This window comes from Balaenoptera acutorostrata, chromosome 9 (genome assembly GCF_949987535.1).
Source record: "Balaenoptera acutorostrata chromosome 9, mBalAcu1.1, whole genome shotgun sequence".
Taxonomy (NCBI): domain Eukaryota; kingdom Metazoa; phylum Chordata; class Mammalia; order Artiodactyla; family Balaenopteridae; genus Balaenoptera; species Balaenoptera acutorostrata.
In genome coordinates, this window is record NC_080072.1 from 110,539,856 (window position 1) to 110,564,250 (window position 24,395).

The 24,395-nt window shown below is 47.0% G+C and overlaps 1 protein-coding gene across 6 annotated transcripts in view; it reads left to right on the forward strand.

Annotated features, from left to right (window-relative positions):
* NTM (neurotrimin) overlaps positions 1–24,395 on the forward strand; it is a 931,513-nt gene that overhangs the window by 737,507 nt on the left and 169,611 nt on the right. For all 6 annotated transcript variants that reach the window (XM_057553462.1, XM_057553467.1, XM_057553466.1 and 3 more), the window contains one exon: positions 10,987–11,219. In XM_057553462.1, coding sequence (XP_057409445.1) covers positions 10,987–11,219 — 233 coding nt within the window. The remainder of the gene's footprint in view (positions 1–10,986; positions 11,220–24,395) is intronic.

Below are 24,395 nucleotides of genomic sequence, written 5' to 3' on the forward strand. Positions count from 1 at the left end.
TGAGTGCGGTGCAGTGTGGTGAGACCACTTCCGTTTCATTCAGTTTCCAATCATTAGACACTCACAAGGAAGCCCAGGACCGTCCTCTCGTGTCCACCAAGAGGCTGTGAAATGCCCCCGTTGTGGGCATCAGAAACAATTATTCAAGCAGTTTAGAGGTTGTTGATCAGCATTTCCTGCCCCAGTGCCATTCACCTGGTGTCTGGTCAAATTTCAGCTGCTGGAGGACAAAATAAATGGGACTCTGCTTCTGGCTTCCCAGGGCACATTGGTTGCAAGAAAGTTCTCTCCCGTAAAGTAGTGGAAAAGTGTTTCAAGTGAGAGTCACTTCCTAGTGCCCACTTGCGCTGCGGCTCTCATGTCACCAGAAACCAGAGAAATGTCTAAATTAATGGTTCTCATACTGGGGTCCCCAGACCAGGTAGTGGCCCAGCAATCTGTGCTTTATCAGGACTTACAGATAGTTGAATTTAAATGTTGTAGGGACTTTTGGGAAGCCCTGAATAAGGACATTTAAGATCACTGACTTTGGGGAAAAATAAGCAAACAAACAAAAACTGGGTTTGAATCTTGGTTCTGCAGGGTGATCTTAGTTCATTTGGATAATATTTCTTAGACTCAGTTAACCTCATCTGTAAATTGGCAATAATAAGTGAATGCAACCAAGTTTTTTTGTTTTTTTTTAACATCTTTATTGAAGTATAATTGCTTTACAATGGTGTGTTAGTTTCTGCTTTATAACAAAGTGAATCAGTTATACATATACATATGTTCCCATATCTCTTCCCTCTTGCATCTCCCTCCCTCCCACCCTCCCTATCCCACCCCTCTAGGTGGTCACAAAGCACTGAGCTGATCTCCCTGTGCTATGCGGCTGCTTCCCACTAGCTATCTATTTTACATTTGGTAGTGTATATATGTCCATGACACTTTCTCACCCTGTCACATCTCACCCCTCCCCCTCCCCATATCCTCAAGTCCGTTCTTTAGTAGGTTTGTGTCTTTATTCCCATCTTGCCACTAGGTTCTTCATGACCTTTTTTTTTTTTTTCCTTAGATTCCATATATATGTGTTAGCATACTGTATTTGTTTTTCTCTGACTTACTTCACTCTGTATGACAGACTCTAACTCCATCCACCTCATTACAAATACCTCCATTTCATTTCTTTTTATGGCTGAGTAATATTCCATTGTATATATGTGCCACATCTTCTTTATCCATTCATCTGTCGATGGACACTTAGGTTGCTTCCATGTCCTGGCTATTGTAAATAGAGCTGCAATGAACATTTTGGTCCATGACTCTTTTTGAACTATGGTTTTCTCAGGGTGTATGACCAGTAGTGGGATTGCTGGGTTGTATGGTAGTTCTACTTGTAGTTTTTTAAGGAACCTCCATACTGTTCTCCATAGTGGCTGTATCAATTTACATTCCCACCAACAGTGCAAGAGTGTTCCCTTTTCTCCACACCCTCTCCAGCATTTATTGTTTCTAGATTTTTTGATGATGGCCATTCTGACTTGTGTGAGGTGATACCTCATTGTACTTTTGATTTGCATTTCTCTCATGGTTAGTGATGTTGAGCATTCTTTCATGTTGTTGGCAATCTGTATATCTTCTTTGGAGAAATGTCTATTTAGGTCTTCTGCCCATTTTTGGATTGGGTTGTTTGTTTTTTTGTTATTGAGCTTCATGAGCTGCTTGTAAATCTTGGAGATTAATCCTTTGTCAGTTGCTTCATTTGCAAATATTTTCTCCCATTCTGAGGGTTGTCTTTTGGTCTTGTTTATGGTTTCCTTTGCTGTGCAAAAGCTTTTAAGTTTCATTAGGTCCCATTTGTTTATTTGTGTTTTTATTTCCATTTCTCTAGGGGCTGGGTCAAAAAGGATCTTGCTGTGATTTATGTCATAAAGTGTTCTGCCTATGTTTTCCTCTAAGAGTTTGATAGTGTCTGGCTTTACATTTAGGTCTTTAATCCATTTTGAGTTTACTTTTGTGCACGGTGTCAGGGAGTGTTCTAATTTCATACTTTTACATGTAGCTGTCCAATTTTCCCAGCACCACTTATTGAAGAGGCTGTCTTTTCTCCACTGTATATGCGTGCCTCCTTTATCAAAGATAAGGTAACCATATGTGCGTGGGTTTATCTCTGGGCTTTCTATCCTGTTCCATTGATCTATATTGCTGTTTTTGTGCCAGTACCAAACTGTCTTGATTACTGTAGCTTAGTAATATAGTCTGAAGTCAGGGAGCCTGATTCCTCCAGCTCCATTTTTCGTTCTCAAGATTGCTCTGGCTATTCGGGGTCTTTTGTGTCTCCATACAAATTGTGAAATTTTTTGTTCTAGTTCTGTGAAAAATGCCAGTGGTAGTTTGATAGGGATTGCATTGAATCTGTAGATTGCTTTGGGTAGTAGAGTCATTTTCACAATGTTGATTCTTCCAATCCAAGAACATGGTATATCTCTCCATCTATTTGTATCATCTTTCATTTCTTTCATCAGTGTCCTATAATTTTCTGCATACAGGTCTTTTGTCTCCTTAGGTAGGTTTATTCCTAGATATTTTATTCTTTTTGTTGCAGTGGTAAACAGGAGTGTTTTCTTAATTTCACTTTCAGATTTTTCATCATTAGTATATAGGAATGCAAGAGATTTCTGTGCATTAATTTTGTATCCTGCTACTTTACCAAATTCATTGATTAGCTCTAGTAGTTTTCTGGTGGCAGTTTTAGGATTCTCTATGTATAGTATCATGTCATCTGCAAACAGTGACAGCTTTACTTCTTCTTTTCCAATTTGGATTCCTTTTATTTCTTTTTCTTCTCTGATTGCTGTGGCTAACACTTCCAAAACTATGTTGAATCATAGTGGTGAGAGTGGGCAACCTTGTCTTGTTCCTGATCTTAGTGGAAATGGTTTCAGTTTTTCACCACTGAGGACAATGTTGGCTGTGGGTTTGTCATATATGGCCTTTATTATATTGAGGAAAGTTCCCTCTATGCCTACTTTCTGCAGGGCTTTTATCATAAATGGGTGTTGAATTTTGTCGAAAGCTTTCTCTGCATCTATTGAGATGATCATATGGTTTTTCTCCTTCAATTTGTTAATATGATGTATCATGTTGATTGATTTGCATATATTGACGAATCCTTGCATTCCTGGAATAAACCCCACTTGATCATGGTGTATAATCCTTTTAATGTGCTGTTGGATTCTGTTTGCTAGTATTTTGTTGAGGATTTTTGCATCTATGTTCATCAGTGATATTGGCCTGTAGTTTTCTTTCTTTGTGACATTTTTGTCTGGTTTTGGTATCAGGGTGATAGTGGCCTCATAGAATGAGTTGGGGAGTGTTCCTCCCTCTGCAATATTTTGGAAGAGTTTGAGAAGGATAGGTGTTAGCTCTTCTCTAAATGTTTGATAGACTTCGCCTGTGAAGCCATCTGGTCCTGGACTTTTGTTTGTTGGAAGATTTTTAATCACAGTTTCAATTTCAGTGCTTGTGATTGGTCTGTTCATATTTTCTATTTCTTCCTGGTTCAGTCTCGGCAGGTTGTGCATTTCTAAGAATCTGTCCATTTCTTCCAGGTTGTCCATTTTATTGGCATAGAGTTGCTTGTAGTAATCTCTCATGATGGTTTGTATTTCTGCAGTGTCAGTGGTTACTTCAGCTTTTTCATTTCTAATTCTATTGATTTGAGTCTTCTCCCTTTTTCTCTTGATGAGTCTGGCTAATGGTTTATCAATTTTGTTTATCTTCTCAAAGAACCAGCTTTTAGTTTTATTGATCTTTGCTATTGTCTCCTTCATTTCTTTTTCATTTATTTCTGATCTGATCTTTATGATTTCTTTCCTTCTTCTAGCTTTGGGGGTTTTTTGCTCTTCTTTCTCTAATTGCTTTAGGTGCAAGGTTAGGTTGTTTATTCGAGATGTTTCCTGTTTCTTGAGGAAGGCTTGTATTGCTATAAACTTCCCTCTTAGAACTGCTTTTGCTGCATCCCATAGGTTTTGGGTCGTCGTATCTCCATTGTCATTTGTTTCTAGGTAGTTTTTTATTTCCCCTTTGATTTCTTCAGTGATCACTTCATTATTAAGTAGTGTAGTGTGTAGCCTCCATGTGTTTGTATTTTTTACAGATCTTTTCCTGTAATTGATATCTAGTCTCATAGCATTGTGGTCGGAAAAGATACTTGATACGATTTCAATTTTCTTAAATTTACCAAGGCTTGATTTGTGACCCAAGATATGATCTATCCTGGAGAATGTTCCATGAGCACTTGAGAAAAATGTGTATTCTGTTGTTTTTGGGTGGAATGTCCTATAAATATCAATTAAGTCCATCTTGTTTAATGTATCGTTTAAAGCTTGTGTTTCCTTATTTATTTTCATTTTGGATGATCTGTCCATTGGTGAAAGTGGGGTGTTAAAGTCCCCTACTATGATTGTGTTACTGTCGATTTCCCCTTTTATGGCTGTTAGTATTTGCCTTATGTATTGAGGTGCTCCTATGTTGGGTGCATAAATATTTACAATTGTTATACCTTCCTCTTGGATCGATCCCTTGATCATTATATAGTGTCCTTCTTTGTCTCTTGTAATAGTCTTTATTTTAAAGTCTATTTTGTCTGATATGAGAATTGCTACTCCAGCTTTCTTTTGATTTCCATTTGCATGGAATATCTTTTTCCATCCCCTCACTTTCAGTCTGTATGTGTCTCTAGGTCTGAAGTGGGTCTCTTGTAGACAGCATATATATGGATCTTGCTTTTGTATCCATTCAGCCATTCTGTGTCTTTTGGTGGGAGCATTAATCCATTTACATTTAAGGTAATTATCGATATGTATGTTCCTATTCCCATTTTCTTAAATATTTTGTGTTTGTTATTGTAGGTGTTTTCCTTCTCTTGTGTTTCTTGCCTAGAGAAGTTCCTTTAGCATTTGTTGTAAAGCTGGTTTGGTGGTGCTGAACTCTCAGCTTTTGCTTGTCTGTAAAGGTTTTAATTTCTCCATCAAATCTGAATGAGATCCTTGCTGGGTAGAGTAACCTTGGTTGTAGGTTTTTCTCCTTCATGACTTTAAGTATATCCTGCCACTCCCTTCTGGCTTGCAGAGTTTCTGCTGAAAGATCAGCTGTTAACCTTATGGGGATTCCCTTGTGTGTTATTTGTTGTTTTTCCCTTGCTGCTTTTAATATGTTTTCTTTATATTTAATTTTTGACAGTTTGATTAATATGTGTCTTGGCGTGTTTCTCCTTGGATTTATCCTGTATGGGACTCTCTGTGCTTCCAGGACTTGATTAACTATTTCCTTTCCCATATTAGGGAAGTTTTCAACTATAATCTCTTCAAATATTTTCTCAGTCCCTTTCTTTTTCTCTTCTTCTTCTGGGACCCCTTTAATTCGAATGTTGGTGCGTTTAATGTTGTCCCAGAGGTCTCTGAGACTGTCCTCAGTTCTTTTCATTCTTTTTTCTTTATCCTGCTCTGCAGTAGTTATTTCCACCATTTTATCTTCCAGGTCACTTATCCGTTCTTCTACCTCAGTTATTCTGCTATTGATCCCATCTAGAGTATTTTTAATTTCATTTATTGTGTTTTTCATCGTTGCTTGGTTCCTCTTTAGTTCTTCTACGTCCTTGTTAAATGTTTCTTGCATTTTGTCTATTCTATTTCCAAGATTTTGGATCATCCTTACTATCATTATTCTGAATTCTTTTTCAGGTAGGCTACCTATTTCCTCTTCATTTGTTAGGTCTGGTGTGTTTTGACCCTGCTCCTTCATCTGCTGTGTGTTTTTCTGTCGTCTCATTTTGCTTATCTTACTGTGTTTGGGGTCTCCTTTTACTGGCTGCAGGTTCGTAGTTCCCGTTGTTTTTGGTATCTGTCCCCAATGGCTAAGGTTGGTTCAGTGGGTTGTGTAGGCTTCCTGGTGGAGGGAACTAGTGCCTGTGTTCTGGTGGATGAGGCTGGATCTTGTCTTTCTGGTGAGCACGTCCACGTCTGGTGGTGTATTTTGGGGTGTCTGTGGCCTTATTATGATTTTAGGCAGCCTCTCTGCTAATGGATGGGGCTGTGTTCCTGTCTTGCTAGTTGTTTGGCATAGGGTGTCCAGCACTGTAGCTTGCTGGTCATTGAGTGAAGCTGGGTCTTGATGTTGAGATGGAGATCTCTGAGAGATTTTCGCCGTTTGGTATTACGTGGAGCTGGGAGGTCTCTTGTGGACCAGTGTCCTGAAGTTGGCTCTCCCACCTCAGAGGCACAGCCCTGATGCCTGGCTGGAGCACCAAGAGCCTTTCATCCACACGGCTCAGAATAAAAGGGAGAAAAAAATAGAAAGAAAGAAAGAAAGAGGATAAAATAAAATAAAATAAAGCTATTATAATAAAAAATAAGAAAAAAAATTATTAAGAGTAAATGTATTCAGAAAAAATTTTTTTTTAATTTTAAAAAATAGATTTATTAATTTTTATAATAAAAAATTAAGAAAAAAATTTAAGAAGAAAAAATTTTTTTAATTTTTTAAAATAAAAAATATGAAAAAACTTATTAAAATTTTTTTTTAATTTCTAAAAAATAGAAAATAAGGAAAAAATTATTAAGAAAACATTTATTAGGAAAAAAAATTTTTTAAGTAAAAAAAAACAAACAAAAACGGACGGACCTAACCCTAGGACTAATGGTGAAAGCAAAGCTATACAGACAAAATCTCACCCAGAAGCATACACATATACACTCACAAAAAAAGGAAAAGGGGAAAAATTAATATATCCTGCTCGCAAAGTCCACCTCCTGAATTTGGGATGATTCGTTGCCTATTCAGGTATTCCACAGATGCAGGTACATCAAGTTGATTGTGGAGCTTTAATCCGCTGCTTCTGAGGCTGCTGGGAGGGATTTCCCTTTCTCGTCTTTGTTTGTACAGCTCCCGGGGTTCAGCTTTGGATGTGGCCCCGCCTCTGCGTGTAGGTCGCCTGAGGGCGCCTGTTCTTCGCTCACACAGGACGGGGTTAAAGGAGCAGCTGCTTCAGGGGCTCTGGCTCACCCAGGCCACGGGGAGGGAGCGGTACGGAGGAGGCGGGGCGAGCCTGCGGCGTCAGAGGCGTCGTGACGTTGCAGCAGCGTGAGGCGCGTCGTGCGTTCTCCCGGGGAAGTTGTCCCTGGATCACGGGACCCTGGCAGTGGCGGGCTGCACCGGCTCCCGGGAGGGGATGTGTGGAGAGTGACCTGTGCTCGCACACAGGCTTCTTGGTGGCGGCAGCAGCAGCCTTAGCGTCTCACGCCCGCCTCTGGGGTCCGCGCTGATAATCCCGGCTCACGCCTGTCTCTGGGGTCCGCGCTGTTAGCTGCGGCTCGCGCCCGTCTCTGGAGCTCGTTTAGGCGGCGCTCTGAATCCCCTCTCCTCACGCACCAGGAAACAGAGAGGTAAGAAAAAGTCTCTTGCCTCTTCGGCAGCTGCAGCCTTTTTCCCGGACTCCCTCCCGGCTAGCACCGAAGCCCGAGCCTCAGCTCCCAGCCCCGCCCGCCCCGGCGGCTGAGCAGACAAGCCTCCCGGGCTGGTGAGCGCTGCTCGGCGCCGAGCCTCTGTGCGGGAATCTCTCCGTTTTTCCCTCTGCGCCCCTGTTGCTGTGGGATCCATGCTGATGGCCGTGGCTCACGCCCATCTCTGGAGCTCGTTTAGGCGGCGCTCTGAATCCCCTCTCCTTGCGCGCACGTGAAACAAAGCGGCAAGAAAAAGTCTCTTGCCTCTTCGGCAGCTGCAGACTGTTTTCCGGACTCCCTCCAGGCTAGCACCGAAGCCCGAGCCTCAGCTCCCAGCCCCGCCCGCCCCGGCGGGGGAGCAGACAAGCCTCTCGGGCTGGTGAGTGCTAGTCGGCGCCGAGCCTCCGTGCGGGAACCTCTCCGCTTTGCCCTCCGCACCCCTGTGGCTGCGCTCTCCTCCGTGGCTCCGAAGCTTCCCCCCTCCGCCCCCCGCAGTCTCCGCCCGCGAAGGGGCTTCCTAGTGTGTGGAAACCTTTCCTCCTTCACGGTTCCCTCCCACTGGTGCAGGTCCCGGCCCTATTCTTTTGTCTCTGTTGTTTCTTTTTTCTTTTGCCCTACCCAAGTACGTGGGGAGTTTCTTGCCTTTTGGGAGGTCGGACGTCTTCTGCCAGCGTTCAGTGGGTGTTCTGTAGGAGCAGTTCCACGTGTAGATGTATTTCTACTGTATCTGTGGGAAGGAAGGTGATCTCCGCGTCTTACTCTTACGCCATCTTGCCCCCTTCCGCAACCAAGTTTTTAAGATGATGAAATAGCACATATCATAGACTCACAGGATACCTAGCATATAGTAATATGCATTCAATAAACATCAGTTGTGAATATGAATTTAACCAATTCCTCCCCTTGGATCCAAGCAAAATTCAGAGCAGTGAATGCCCTTAAAGTCATGAATATGAATGACATCCCAGGTACATTGCTAGCAAAGCGAGCTGCGGAGTGTGTTGTTCTTAAGGGGGTTCACACCACTGTGGTTCAAATCCACGTTTTAGTGAGGTGGCCTGAGAGGAAGAGCATCAGGTGTGCAAGGAGAGTACAGCATCTGGGAGGTCCAGCTTCCTCCATTGGCTGCTCTTCCCTGCCTCCTGCTCAGTCTCGTGGTATGTTCAGGACATTGTTATCACAGCCGACAGCAAGTCTTGGAGTTCACTCTAGACCAGTCCAGACCACATGTGCATCCTGGTTACTGGAGAGCTTATGAAAATGCAGATTCGAGTTCATTACATCTGAGGTGGGGCCTGAGTCTGTGTTTCAAACAAACTCCCAAGAGATGATGATCTGCTGGTTTTCTGGTCACACTTTCACATAGTGAAGGGCTAGCTCAGTGCTTCTCAAACCCTCATGTGCATACCATTCCCTCTAGGTTTACGCTGCTTACGTGATGGTCTGGGGGCCATCAGCATTGTCATCTCCTGGGAGCTTACGAAAAATGCAGACTCTCAGGCTCCACCCCAGACCTACCAAATCAGAATGCATATTTAAGTAAGATCCCGAAGAGAGTTACAAGCACAGAAAAGTGGGACATCCCTTCAGGGTGTGTGTTTATTTGCATAGGACCCTGCACTTGTTAAATGCCCTGCTCTCACCATCTTGAAATTCTTAATAGTCCTTGAACAAAGGGCTCTGCATTTGCATTTTGCACTGAGATCCACAAGTTATGCAGCTGGTCCTGGATACCCTGCTATATACCCCAGTGCTTTTCAAACTTTGGTGGGTGTATGACCCAGCTGGGGTATTGTTAGAAAATCATGTTTCTGGTTCCCAAAGATTCTGAATCAGTAGGACAAGAAAATCTGTAACAAAATCACCTCCTGTGATTTTGATGCAAGTGGTCCATGCCCACTTTCAGAAATACTCCCCTGGTCAGGTTTCCCATCATTTCGATCCTTTGTTGTCCAAAAAACGCAATAAGCAGCACAAAGCAAGCTGGACAGCTGAGCAGAGGTGTTTCTGGTTGAGCAGTTTTCCCTACAGGGCCTCTCAGCAAGCCTTTCCACCTGTGCCTGAGAGGCCCGGCAATGATCATGTGACATTTACACAAGTACAAGGGGAAAGAATGCACAGCACTGGAGAGCACATCTCGAGAGGGACTGCCTGGGGAAGCTGGGGTACTCAGCAGCAGTTCTCAGGCTTTTTATGGTCACAGACAATTATGAGAATTCAGTGGAAGCAACCGTCCCTCCCCACTGAAAAATTCACCTTTGCACATCCTGTGGAGCACCCAGGACCAGGACTTAGAACCTGGCTGAGGGGTCTGACTCTCCATCACTCCCTAGCTCTCTATCCTGAGGCAAGTCACCAGACCATTTCCGACCCTGGAGGCCTGATCTTTAAAGTGGAGAATGTGTAAGATCATCTATCTCACCAATTTGCTGCAAGAATCACATGAGACAGGGTGAATGTAAAAGTACTTTGTACCCTGCAAAAGAATGATTACATTGGAGGCAACATTGTACCCACCGTGGCTAAGTTGCTATTTCCAGCATTATAGTCAGGATCAGGGCACTGTGTTTGTGAATTTAGCCTCAGGCCATAAAACATACTCGGTGTAGCTAGAGAGGGAAATGAATGCAGACAGATTTGATGAGGACTTGGCCAGAGTAGCTGGGAAATTTGAAAGTGTAGGAAAAGAGAAGGGAGCTTCCACAATTTGGGGACTCCAGATGCAAAAATAAAAGAAAGAAAATCTATTTTTACATGTGCGAACCATTTTGAGATTTTGGAAAATGCCTTTAGTCTAGCAGTAATTGAACATTTCTGCCCCTGGGTGTAATGAGGAGAAACAGCAATGGTGGTGGTCCATATTTAGTTTTGACTTCAAAAGCCTTCTGTTGGAATTCGCTATTCTGAGATGGGAGGAAGAATGTTTAGTAGTTAAAAGCTGGGTTTCTGATCTAGCACACGTTATCTGTGCCATTTGCCAGAAGCATTCAGTGTCTCTGTTCTTCAATTCTTTTTACCAATAGAACCTTCCTCATAGGGTTGTTTTGAGTATTGGGCAACTTAGTACACCCAGAACATCTTGAAAGCAATGTGAGGGATTACCATCATGCACATCATGGAAATCCCAGAGCGAGGGGAGGATGGGGATAGTCCCAGGGCCCAGCCATTCTGAGGATGGATGACGGCTCCAGGCTATAACTATTGAATAGTTAGGGGTATTGAAATGGTCCTGTGCTCAGGGGTTTTCAGAAGCACAGAGTCACTCAGGATCCAGAAGTCTGAAATAGCCAATGTTCTGAGGCTGCAGTTCTGTAAGACCTCTGATGCTGAGTTCCAGAAAGTGCCACCCAGGCCAAAGCAAGCAGGAGGTGCGTGTGTACCCACTGGGGGCAGGAGACGAAGACAAGGCATGGTGACCAGGCATCTCAGCCTTGCCAAGAAGACCCTGATGGCTCCTGTTTCTCTGCGGTCCCTTGACTTACCCGTCTGGTCCTCCCTCCAGGTGCACGATTGACAACCGGGTCACCCGGGTGGCCTGGCTGAACCGCAGCACCATCCTCTACGCCGGGAACGACAAGTGGTGTCTGGACCCCCGCGTGGTCCTCCTGAGCAACACCCAGACCCAGTACAGCATCGAGATCCAGAACGTGGACGTGTACGACGAGGGCCCGTACACCTGCTCTGTGCAGACGGACAACCACCCCAAGACCTCCCGGGTGCACCTCATCGTGCAAGGTAGGCGGCCTGGGGCAGCCGGTGCAGGGGGCAGCTGAGAGAGCCTGTATCCACCACTTTCATTGTGATTCTCAACTGACATGAGTCTGATTGTTTCATCTGGCCAGGACAATTTCCTAATTTTCACTTTGCCATTTGATGCTAAAATTTCAAATCATTTTCCCATTGAATAGGACTAGGATTTGTTTTTTTTTGTTTGTTCTTTGCTTTTGTTCCAATAATACGTTTTCTCAGGAAATTAGCTCCTGATTATTGCTTTCCTTGGCTTTTTTCTCCTCTAAGGTTTTTAAGGTTCCATCCAATGCTAAGCTTGCTTTATTTTAAGACCAGCATTTTAGCTCCTCTGGCACTGCACATATGCCATCCCTCACACAGCCTTCAGAGGAGGCAGAGCCGAGTGCAGACGCTCTAAACACCTACCTGGGACATGGCCGTCACAGCCACCTCTGTTGTCTCCAGCTTGTTTGCTTCTTCTCTCACCTCCCAGCCCTGGGTTTCTGATACCGCATCTCGCCTTTAACGCCTGTGTCTGATCCTCTGTGTTTTCGCTCCACCCCGCTCCCCTCCCCTTCCTCTGAGCCCCTCACACCCACCCCCAGCTCTTGAGGTCTGTGGTTTTGCATCTCTTGCTTCCGCTGCCTCCATGCTTCCCAGGCCCTGCTCTGCTTCCCCATAAGCAGAGCAGGTGCTGGGCATTCAGACAACACGCAGCCGGGCAGACGGATTCCCAGACGGGGAGCAAGTGCTCAGAATCAGACTTGGCCGCTTTCTGGCTGTGGGACCCCAGGTTACCAACTGTGACTCAGAGTTTCTTTTTGTAAAGTGGAGTCAACGTTGCGAGGGTCCGTGGTGGGGATTCCATTTTCCATGTACTGATGTGTAAACACTCAGGAGAGGGCCTGGCACACAGAGGTGCTGGTTAAGTGTTAGCTATCTTTTTAAAAAATACAGCTGCTATGTTTTTAAGCTTTTTTAAAACGTGTTTAACTGTGGACCGCATCCTTGTTCCTTTACCTCAGAGCCCCCGAGCGAGAGAGCCAGATCCTCTGCTGGTCTTTGCTCCAGCTCTCGTTCCCAGCTCCCTTCATCCCCCTAAATGGCAGGTCCACGGCAGTAAGCTCCAGGTCCGGAGGCTCCTGCAGCCGCCCCTGCCCTCCCTTCCGGCACCCCAGAGGGAAGGGGAGAGCTGGGGATGGTAGGAGAGAGCGCCAGGAGAAGGAAGAGTCACAGGGAAGGGAGCTGTGAGAAGGCAGCAGAGAGGGCAGCTTGGGTCAGGGTCCCGGCTGTGAAGGGCGTGGTCAGTGGGCAGTGACGGGAAGAGGACGGGCTGCAGGGAGACCCACCCAGGCTCCGGCTGCTCAGGGATTAGGCCAGTGGGGTGGCCGAGCCCCCCGTGCTGTGACACAGCTTGGTCACACCAGCTTGCTTTTATTTTATGTTATTTTTCCCTCTTTCTTTCTAAAAAGAAATGATGATGGTTTTTTCCCTTGTTGGTTCTATATATGAAGATCTTCAAACTGCTGGATACAGACAGGATTTTTTAAAGGAAATGGAATTGCATAGACAGTATCAGAATGTATCACAAACAGCAGAGTAGGTATTGTTGCATGAGATGGTCTTGGTGGGCGAAAGTTTTATTATTGACCAGAAAAAGACTGAGAATCACACCGTTCTGTGAGGGAGTTTGATGGATGCCCCAGTGGCCCAATCGGTAGCACCAGGGGGTGCGTTTGCAGCCACGCCCCATGCCTCCCACCCCGTTCCCTCCCCGCAATGCACACACAGTTACTGCTGAGAATGCCTGACAATGACAGACAGACCTTAGGAACTCTACACCGTCACAGACGCTTGCCTTACGAAGCAGGACCTCTATGGAACTGGAACATGGAAGGAGTCGTGAAAAACTCCGAAGCCTCCTTGCAAACAAGGATCATGTTTGCATCATTGTTTTTCCTTAAGGTCCCCTCCCCCTCCTCCCTCACACCCATACACTCCTGCCCTGAGCACCCGGAAAGTGCCTCAAACAAAGTGCACATTTAATAAATGCCCCTTGAGGCAAATGGCTGGGTTATAGCCCCAAGGACTTACACAGGCTCAAAGAGGGAAGGTTGAGAGTGTGTGAGGGGGGGGAGGCGGGAGGGGCAGGGGGGGAGGGGGGGGTCTACGTCAGTCCTCACTCATATCCATGGAGATGGAAAGTGTCTAATCCCCAGCTAGGCGTTTACTCCTGTGGCTTGGCGAGGTGGCCTCTGAGCATGGCATGCCACCTCAACTATCAGAATCTCATCTTGGGCTAATTTTCGAATGCTGATGGGTGTATTGATCTGGAAACAAGCTGGGTTAAAAAAGATTCTGGTCTTGTCCACAGACTCAGCCTGAGCTAATCCGCTGTCAATATGCCTGGACCGGGCATTATTGACACTTTAATGAATAGAGGACCATGGTTTCTCGGAGCCAACCCGTCCCTCCTCTTAAAAGCAATCAGACAAACTAAATAGAGCCAGGCTGCCCTGTTTCTGTATTGGAAAGAGGATACATCACCATCCAGGATTTACAAAAAAAAAAAAAAGAAATGTATTTATCTTGGAATCATTTATTGTACTGAACGTAAACCCTAATTCCCAGCAGAATCGGACTTCTGGATTCTGTTGACATCCCTGTTCAACCCTTTGCAGCACGGTGTTGGAATGAAAGACGTGTTAACTTTTCAAAATGATATTACCGTTATTAAACACATACTCACAGACAGGCACACATAATAGCAGCAGCAGAAAATAACTAAACTCATATTTCCACCCATGAGTGTGTGTATTTGTGTACATGTAGTCAGCTTCATACATAAATAAACGCACACAGAAGGAAAGTAATATTATTTTCACAGAATTAAGTGAGCTTACTAAAGTCTGAGATTATATTTTCCCCCTTTCTAGCAAATACCCCTACTGCCCCGCTTGTTCTTTGTACTGGGTCTTCTCTCTGGTTGCGGTGCTGTGTGTTTAACTCCTGCTGAGACCTGGTGCCACCCGTGCATCTGCCTCAGTACCAGCCCCTCAGCCCTCTGCGCCTGCCCCACCCTCGCCTTCATTCATTCACACGTAAATCGCCACTGAGAAACAACTCTGCTTCCCGGTACCCTGGCCAAGCGCTCAGCACATGAAGACGAACGAAACGCTGCCCCTGAAGTATCAGTTGCCATTCGTGGGGGGAAGATGGACTTGTATGCCATTTGCCCAAGTCCTCCCCAGGAATGTAGGTTCTGGGAGCGTAGCTGTTGCCTAACTCCTTCCGGAGCGCCGAGTGCCTCCAGACCCCTGGGTGCTCTCGCCCCCCTGGTGTTTGATCGGACATTTGAATAGAGTTCAGAATGACCTGTACAGAGACCAGGCTGGTCCACTTACATGGCAGCCACGTTTCCCGCGGGCTCCTGGGCACTGGCCAGTCCTCTGGCTCAAGCTTGGGCCTCAGGGCTGGCGCTTTCCTTGGCCCGGGTCTTCTGGAGCTTGGCTCTGAGTGCACCTTCAGCCCTTGCAGCCCTCAAGGCAAGCCTTTCACTGGTGGCAAGTTCTAGATTTGTGCTTGGCTCCCTAGGATATTTTAAAAATCTGTTGATAACACATCCTGTCGTCATAGTAAAGGAAAAGGGAAATAGGGGATGCTTGGTTCCTTTTGTTTTAGCGGGTCCATCTCTTGTCTTCTCACTACCCGTTGCTGTTGCGTTGTATTTTCCCTGCGTCTCTTTTTAGGAAGATCGCTCTGGGGCTACCCTAAATTCTCCCCAGTCTTTCCCATGCTGTTGGGGGCGGGTGGTTTCCAAAGGTCTCGGCAGGACTGGTGAAGTGGCTGGAGTGGGGGCAGTGGTCAGGCAGGCCTGCGCGACAGAGAGAAGCCCTGAGGTGGAAGGCACAGGGGTGGAGAAGCGGCCCTGAAGTCGAGCCGTGGAGAGCACCAGCCAGAGGAGGGGAGAGTGTGAGACCCCAGAGGACTCGGGCTGCGCGGCCAGGGCTGTGAGACCAGCCTGCAGGGCGAGGCTGATGGCGCGTCTGACAAACGCCGTCCACGGGCAGCGCCCGGGGAGGAGAGGGCTCAGGGCTGCAGACAGAGCCCGGGCCGCCATGCGGGGCGAGTGTCAGAGGCAGGTCAGGAACGAGGGGCGGCCTCCGGAGGAGAGCGGTCCTGGAGCCAGCGTGGGACAGAACAGCTGAGCTAAGGAGCTACTCAGCACAGTGGCTATTGAAAATTAAACGTAAACTAGCTAAAACCAGATACAATCGGAAATTCACTCCTTCAGTCACAGCAGCCGCATTGCAGGTGCTACAGCAGCCGCTGGGGGCTGGTGCCCCTGTGTTGGGCAGTGCAGATAGAATATCCCCAGAGGCCTTGAACTGCCTGCTGGGCAGCAGGTGCTGAAACAAGAATGGGCAGCACTGACTTCGAAGGCCGGCTGTGGGGTGGGAAGGGGGATGGGATTTTGGAGAGAAGATGGAAATTAGAAAAGATGGCGGTGCTTTAAAAACAGGAGAGAAGTGGGACTTCCCTGGTGGTCCAATGGTTAAGGCTTCGCCTTCCAATGCAGGGCAGGTGCGGCTTCCATTCCTGGTCGGGGAGCTAAGATCCCACCTGCCTCGGGGCCAAAAACCAGAAACATAAAACAGAAGCAATATTGTAACAAATTCAATAAAGACTTTAAAAATGGTCCATATGAGGGGCTTCCCTGGTGGCGCAGTGGTTGAGAATCTGCCTGCCAATGCAGGGAACATGGGTTCGAGCCCTGGTCTGGGAAGATCCCACATGCTGGGGAGCAACTGGGCCCGTGAGCCACAATTACTGAGCCTGCGCGTCTGGAGCCTGTGCTCCGCAGTGAGAGAGGCCGCGATAGTGAGAGGCCCGCGCACCGCGATGAAGAGTGGCCCCCGCTTGCCACAACTAGAGAAAGCCCTCGCACAGAAACGAAGACCCAACACAGCCATAAATAAATAAATAAATACTTTAAAAAAAAAAAAAAAAGGTCCACATCAAAAAATCTTTAGAAAAAGAAAAACAGGAGAGATTTGTTGAAAAAGATGGAGGCCTGGAGTTCCTCTGTTAGCTACACAGAGTAGGACGTCCGGAGTCCGAAGCTGTGTCCCAAGGAGCAGAGGCAGAACCTAGGGACTGGATAAGTGGGCGGATGCAGGAGGTACCTCCACCAGGACATCGAGACTCTGGCCTTGGAGCCGGGGGCGGGTGAGGCTAAGGCATCTCAAGTGCCCTGTGATGAAGCCGCAGGTAGCAGCAGGCGGAGGGGAAGTGGGGAGGTGTTCAGATACCTGGACTTCGTGATTTTTCTATGCCTTGAATTCTCCATTCAAAATGAGTTTGTGAAAAGTTAAGAAATACCACCCAGGGGTTTGCACGCCCACTTAGGCAGCCAGAACGTAATCTTTTAGACCAGAGTGAGGGCGATCCATCTACGATTTATTAAAATTTGGGTCTAGCGCTTTCCGTCTCTTTGACCTCAGGGTGCCCTGCTTTATGAGTGTAGTTAATAAGAGGCTGCTTCTCCAGTTCAGCTGCATATTTTAATCCTTTCCCCCTCTTGATCCTGCTGCCAAACCAAGCTCCTCGGAATATGGAAAAGCTCTACGCCTGTCTCCATTGTTTCTTGGAAGAGGCCCCATCCTGGAAAGCTGAGTGAATAACAATGCTTTGTGGGACTGAATTGTTTGCCAAATTCAGGACAGTATGGAAGACATCCCCAAAGCCCTAACCGTATTTGTAAAAGCCCTTATGTGGCAGTGCAGGAAAACTGCCCTGGTGGTCTTCGGGGACGTTAGGGAATGCTCTCCTTGTCAGCATGCAGAGCCCCACTTGGCAGGTCTGCTGCTATACCTACTGGGCTTCAGTCTCACTTAGAGACCTACCTGCATGACAGAGGAAGGTAGAATGCAGTGCTTATAAAAATGAGAGTATTGGTGTAAAAATAATACTAATAAAAGCTTTCGGCCCTCTATCAGTTTTCCAGACCCTATTTAGGTCTCTCTTTTGTCATTGGAGCATCTAATCACCCCCTCCCTTTTGTTTGGTCTAAATGAGTTTTCCTGTTTCTTCCTGGGCAGAATTAATCTGAAAATCCCTGCTATTGTTTGGTAGTTAATTACCTGCCTTTTGAAGTCAAACAGCTCTGAAGCTCATGTGAAGGGGGTCCCCCCGCTAATGTCTGTGGAATAAGGCAGGGATGAGAGGAGGAAGCCAGGATGTGGCCGCCCATTCCCTGGGCTGGCGGGATCCCGGGGAGTAGCCAGCACTGGCAGGTGACTTGCAAACAACAGAGCTTTGGCGGTACCAGCCCCGCATTTACCTGGTATTGTCTCCCTGCTCAGAACCCTCCCCTCTTACCCGCCTGATATGTATAATTGTGTTGCTTTCTAATCCTGAATAATTAATTGACCTTGTCAAGCCAAACTCATTATTATGATTAAGAGAACAGGAACAATAACTTTTAGTTTCTAGACACCTACGCCCCATAGACCCTCCCCACCCGGAACCTGAAAAAAAAGGGAATTTGAAAAACAACAGATCAAAGGGAATAATGTGCTCTAATCCTCACACTGAAAGCAGAGACTTCTGTCTCTCCAGCCACAACCCCCGCTGAAAGCAGCCTGCCCCCTGGCCCTGCAAGGCTCCCGTGGAGCTGAAGACACCTTTGCACCATCTCATTTCCATTCGGGCTACACCTCACTGAGTCCATAGTAGAGGAAGCATAACCGTCCAGCCCTAAGTCCACAGAAGTCACCTTTTGAGCACATCTGCATTCTTCAGCTGCCAGTGGCCTTGTGTGACAGTGGGTCACGTTTGCCATCCCAAACTGCTCTCCAAACCTTCTAGCCTCTTCCTTGCCCCCGTTCAAGATATAGATCAAAATGCACATTTGACCTGGTCATAAGACTGTACCTCTGAATTCGGCAGAGCTTTCAAAAACTCAGGAAATTAAATTCCACCACAAAATTAAAGTGTTCCTCAAAGCACCCTGGAGAATGACAAGGAAGTAGGGCATTTTACCTGAAATTGATTTACAGAATTTCGACAGCATGCAAATGAGGCAACTCGGTTTTACCTGCTGAGTTTTTAAATTTTTTGATGCAGTTATGGGCCATGGAGAGGCAAAAATTCTTAGTGAGTTTACTCAATTTCAGTAAACCCCCGGAACGTCATCCATCTGTTAAGCCAAGGAGGGTAGAGTCTATTAGACTAAACAAATCTGAGAAAATAGCTATAGTAAAATTTACATAGGCTTAATAATGGCATTTTCTGTGCCTTCTGGCGTCGCTGGGGAGGATCTTTCCGTTTCCTAGGCAGTTGGGAAAACTCGGCACCTGCCTGCTGGCGCTTCCTGGTCAGCACAGTAGGTAATAACAGGTCCCCTGTCCTATCCTCCACACCACTCAGAGCTCTAGGGAAGCAGAAAGCCCGGGTGACCCTATTGCTTCCCAGCCAGCCTTGTGGGAGTCAGGCAGCATCCCTCCAGGTAAGTAGTTAGGGCTCCCAAGGGGGGAGGTCTTTAAGCAACCACAGAATTCTTATCCCTTAGGTGGTTTTCTCCAGGGAGTCTGCGCTGCCTCAGATTCCAACACCAGAGGGTTGAGAAAAGTAGCTCTGATTCCTCCTGGATCATACGTAGCCCTTTAGCCTCCAAATAAGATGTGTTGTCATTTTATACGGGGGGAAAGGGCAAACACCAGATTCTGAGTAAGCAGCACCTCCTAATACATTCCTGTAGGTTCCTGTTCCCGTATCAGAGGCTCCCTATGGTTCACTCAAATTGAACTTGAAGCAAATATTTTTAATGAAGGATTGTATGAGGTGTCTTTATGGTTTTGTGATCCATTGGATCTGGCTCATGACTATATTCCTAAAGATTCTGGGTGTCATCCCTCTGAGGGTGTGTATAAAGTGATATCAAGGACAGCGTCATTGATTTGAAGGCCATGACTTTTGCAAACGACTCAAAAGCGTCTAAACCCTCCCTCTTCTTCTTGCCAAATTGAAACGTCTCACTTCTTACGGCGTGGGGAGAAGTTGGTGACCAGGTCTCTTAGTCCATCTCTTGTCAGATGAGGATTGTCAGCTGTCATCTTTCAATTCCATTTAACAGTATTCGGAAGGCAGGCCCTGGGGACACACGTGTTCAGAGTTCCAGCCCTGTCCAGCAGAGAGGACTGCTGTATTATTTGTTAATAACCCTCTTAGAGGGTAACAGGGGTTAGGAATTAGGATGTTTATACGTAGAAATGCCATGAATACACCAAAAGGGAAGAACTGATTTTATCTGCAAGATTAGGCAAAACTACAAGCTTGCGTTTCTCCAGGGTCTTCAGTGGTGAGCAGGGTTTTCCAGGGGATCTGGAGAGAAGCATCCCAGCACTGGCGTGCACAAAGCTGGAAAGTCTGAAAACGTCTGACATGTAGGAGGAAAAGTGAGGATGATACGAGGTCCTAGGGCAGGGCTCCTGGGGCGAAGCCACTGGACATGGGGCCAGAAAGATGGGCTGCATGTAGGTGGGCCTGTGTGTCCGGGAAGGAGCTCAGTGATGAACAGAAGGATGAGTGTCACGTGGTTTTCCTTGATGTTCTACAAGAGCATCACGTCTCGTCCTCACGGAAGGGTGCACTCAATTGCTTTGGCAAAGGTCAAATATCCAGAAGGCAGTCAGTGGAATAGAAGATGGCAAGTGCCAGGGGGCAACAAACCTTGGAGGAGAGAGAAGTATTGGAAGGAAAGGATGGATCCAAACCCAACTGGTCCAGTGCCCCTCGCATGTCCAGATACAAAGGGGGAAAGACTGCAAAGACTCTTTTGTCATCAGGTCAGTATTTAAAGCACGAAAACATATGTTTTATAATTACATTCGCACTAATGATGATACTCCCTCGGTGTAGTTAAGGTGCCTTTCTTTGTACACTAGCAAACAGAGCCGTTGGCACTGGGGTGCTTAGCTCTGTCATAGTGATGATTGTGCCAGAGAGGTTTAGGATGCTGCCAGAGGTAAATGAGAACCACAGGAAGGGGTCCGCAGCCCCTCGGGCCCGCCAGACCCGCCCACCGCTGGCAGCCACCTCTCACTGGTACCCAAGAGCCGTTTGGTAGAGGAGACCTGGTGCTACAGATGTCTCCAGGCCAACTTAGGATAGACGGTGTCACCCCTTGGAGTAGATCTTAAGATTTAAATTCCTGTTAAGCGTCGTCTGTGATAATTTAGTGTCTGATGTTGGTGAGAAATCTAATTGGCTTTTGCTGGAGTTCGGCTCCGTGGAGAAAGGCTCCTGGAGATGTTGGAACAAGATGTTTTTTCTTTTGAGAGATCTTCATTTCATGTTATTTGAGAAAAAAAAATTATTGATTTAAAATTAGGGCAGTTTAATTTGGTGGCATGTTCTCTTTATGTCTCAATTATACATTCATGTCTTTGTGGTAAACTCAGCTGGTAGGGGGATTAAGAATTCAAAATAGAGGATTTTCACTTGGCAAATAGTGCTTTCTACTGTGATTAATTGGGAGTCTGCCCAATGAACCCAGTGTTGGCTCCGTTGGGGATGGAATAGCTTAGCAGAAAGAAGTAAATTTCAGGATTTAGGAGTCCCGGATTCCGGTCTGAATCTTGACATAAGTACCTGGAAAAATGACCCACTTCTTTAATCTATTTCAGATTAGACACACTTTATAGAAATGTTTTGATGTATCACCCAATCTAATTTGGAGAAAGGTACCAAATAGAAGGAAGCCGAACATCGCTAGACAGTAACGTCCTTCATTTGTGTAATTGTTTATCAGCATAAAGGTTTCCAGGCTCTTCCTTCCCTTTGTCTTACGTTGGCTACTTTAAACAGTCCTGGTCCTCTGTACCAAGAATGCGTACGTGTCCTGTTGCGGATTTGGGTCTCCATTCCCAGGAGGCTGTCTGGGGTGCATCCCCCTTTCCCCATCCTGGTCCCCTCCTTTGCACTCTGTGTGCCTGGTTTTCTGACCTCTGACCTGCTGATGTTCCTCTGCTCTCTTGCCATCACCCCCTTTGCTCTTACAATTCCACGGGTCTGGTTTATGGAGGTCTTAGACTGCTGTCGTGCCTGCACTCCAGAAGGGGGACTTGTGCTCACGCTGCCCCTCACTCTAAGCACCCAAGCTAGCCACGACCTTTCTCGCAACCTTGAGCTAGGGGATCAGAAAATTTGATTTTCCTTTTCCCCTTTCACTCACGCATAGACTACCGTGTGTCGAGTACTGAACTACGAGTTGGAATAGAGACAAAGCTGGCTGAGACTGATCCCTGTGATCAGGATATGAAATGGGGCTGAGGCAGCAAGTAGGGCTTAAAGGGAGAACTGCTGGGACAGAGCTGTTTACGAGCATCCTGGGACTAAGAGAGACGCTCCTGCAAGCTGGGGAGCTGGCCTGGGTGTCCGGGAAGGCCAAACAGATACAAGTCTTCCGAAAGTGATGGTCTGACATTTTAGCTCTCGGCTGTTAAAATGAAAATAAAACAGCTAGTCTGCCCACACCCACTCTGCTCTCCATCACCCACACTTTCTCCACTCGCAGCCAGAGTGCTCTTTTCAGGCCTGGATTTGATGGTACCTCAAGGACTTGACCGAGGGCTGCACATCCTGGGACGCCTCCTCTCCGCTCCTGGTTCACACCACGCTCCTGCCTCACTGCTCTCACTGAGTTTTACTTTACTTGTTCTTTCTGGTCGCGGAAATGACCAGAAATGGCCTTTCTCCATTCTCTGCCTTCCGCCTTGCAGCCTTTCCTCTTTTCACTCAGTTAACCCCGTTTATCCTTCAAACAGTAACTTGAATGCCACGTCCTGAGGGAGCTTCCTCAGACCTCGTGTCTTAGGGTAACCTCCACCCCAGCCTCCCCCAGGACTTAGAATCATGCAGCTCTTTGTATTTCTCACCACAGATGTAATTTGGCATTTGTTTTGTGATTAGCTGATTGTGTCTGTTTTCCAAGGAGCCTGTCTGCTTTTGCATTTTATCCCCAGGGCCTGGAACTTAATAGGGGCTCCCAGGCTACTTGTTGGATCATGAATGGACCCATAAAGCTTCTTTTTCCAATCATTAAGCTAATGGATTTATTGTGTGTTGAGACTGGCTGTGCTAGGCTAAAAAATGACCACCCAAAATCTCAGGTCCTAATTTTTGGAACTGTGAGTGTTACCTTACATGATGACGTCTTTGCAGATGTGATCAAGTTAAGATCTGACATGGAGAGATTAACCTGGATTAACCAGGTGGGCACTAAATGTAATCACATATATCTTCATAAGAGGGAGGCTGGAGATTTGATACAGACACACAGAGGAGAAAGCCACGTGAAGATGGAGCAGAGAGAGACTCAGAGTTGCTCTCCTTGGCAACTGGAGGGATGTGGCCATGAGCCAGGGAGCAGCCTCCAGACGCTGGAAGAGGCAAGGAACAGATTCTCCCCTAGAGCATCCAGAGGCGGTGCAGCCCTGCAGGCACCTTGGTTTCAACGCAGTGAAACTGATTTTGGACTTCCTGGTCTCCAGAACTGTGGCAGAACACATTTCTGTTGTTTTAAACTGCCGAGTTTATGGTACCTTGTTACAGCAGCCGCAGGAAACTAATACACTGGCCTTCAACCCTGTGAATCCCTGGTGGCTGAAAGTCAGAAAAGGTTGGTATTCCAAATCTGCCAGAAGTTCAGGTTTGGCCAATGTGAGAGCTGAAGAAAGAGTCATCTTGCGGGCAGACTGCTTATTTCTTCTTTTTTAATTAATTAATTAATTTATTTATTTATTTATGTTTGGCTGTGTTGGGTCTTCGTTTCTGTGTGAGGGCTTTCTCTACTTGCGGCAAGCGGGGGCCACTCTTCATCGCGGTGCGCGGGCCTCTCACTATCGCGGCCCCTCCCGTTGCGGAGCACAGGCTCCAGACGCGCAGGCTCAGTAGTTGTGGCTCACGGGCCCAGTTGCTCCGCGGCATGTGGGATCTTCCCAGACCAGGGCTCGAACCCGTGTCCCCTGCATTGGCAGGCAGATTCTCAACCACTGCGCCACCAGGGAAGCCCTGTTTATTCCTGCTTTAAAGGCATCTGTTTGGACAGCCACCCTTGTAATGTAGATGTTTGTACAACATCAGCTCCTTGTCCTTGGGGTACCTACAGGAGGCGACGGAATAATCCAAATGCCGAAACAGAGACTCCACGTTTTGATGTTGAAAATAACTGCCACCAGGTTCCGGGGGTGGGGGGGCCACGTGCGATTCCAGTGGAAGGAGGCCGGTGATGCGGCCCAGCACTGGGCCCTGAGATGCGGTTTGGGGATCTGGGATTAGAATTGAAGATAAAGCTGCTAAGTGTTCTCTTGTTAGCTGGGGGGACCTACTCCTTGGACTTGATCACTACTATCTGTCCCACCGGTGCCTCAAACTCCAAAGGTACAAAATCAACCTCTTGAATTCTAGCTGTCTTTGCCGATGGCCCCCCACCCTGACCCCAAACTTCTCCCTTCTGTGGGCTTCCCATCCGGTCAGTGGCAACTCATTCTTCTAGTAGCTCCTGTTGCAAACCTCAGCATCGATCTTGACTCTTTTCCTTCTCCCCTACTCCTCTTCAGTCTTGAGCACTTCCTGTTAGAGTTGCTGAAATGTGGAGTTTATCCAGAATCCCACCACTTCTCCCCGCACCCAGCTCTACTGCCCTGTCCCAAGCCCCCATCATGTCTCCGTCTTCCACTCTTGCTCCCCACTCTCTGCTCTTCACGCTCAGCAGGACTGGTCCTTTACAGGTTTCCTCATCCTCTGAGCAATCTTCCCAGTCCTTCGCCAGCTCCCTCGGAGTAGAACCCGAAGTCCTTACTGTGGCCTGACAGGTCCTGTACCGCCTGGCGTCTCTCCTCCCTCTTCTTACCCCACCTCTTCTTCTGCTTGTTCTCGGAATACGACAAAGGGGCTCCCACCTCAGGGTTGTGCCCCCTCCCCTGCTGGAGCCCGTGCCGGGTGTCCCTGGGCGCAGCCCCCCATTCTGCAGGTCTCTGCCCCAAGGTCACCTTAGGGAGAGGCCTCTCTGACCACCTGTATAAGGCAGAGATCCCACCCACCTGCTCACTCTCTAGCACCTTTCTTCTTCGCTTTTCTCCGTAGCAAAGCTCACCTGTTGGCATAACATATATTCAC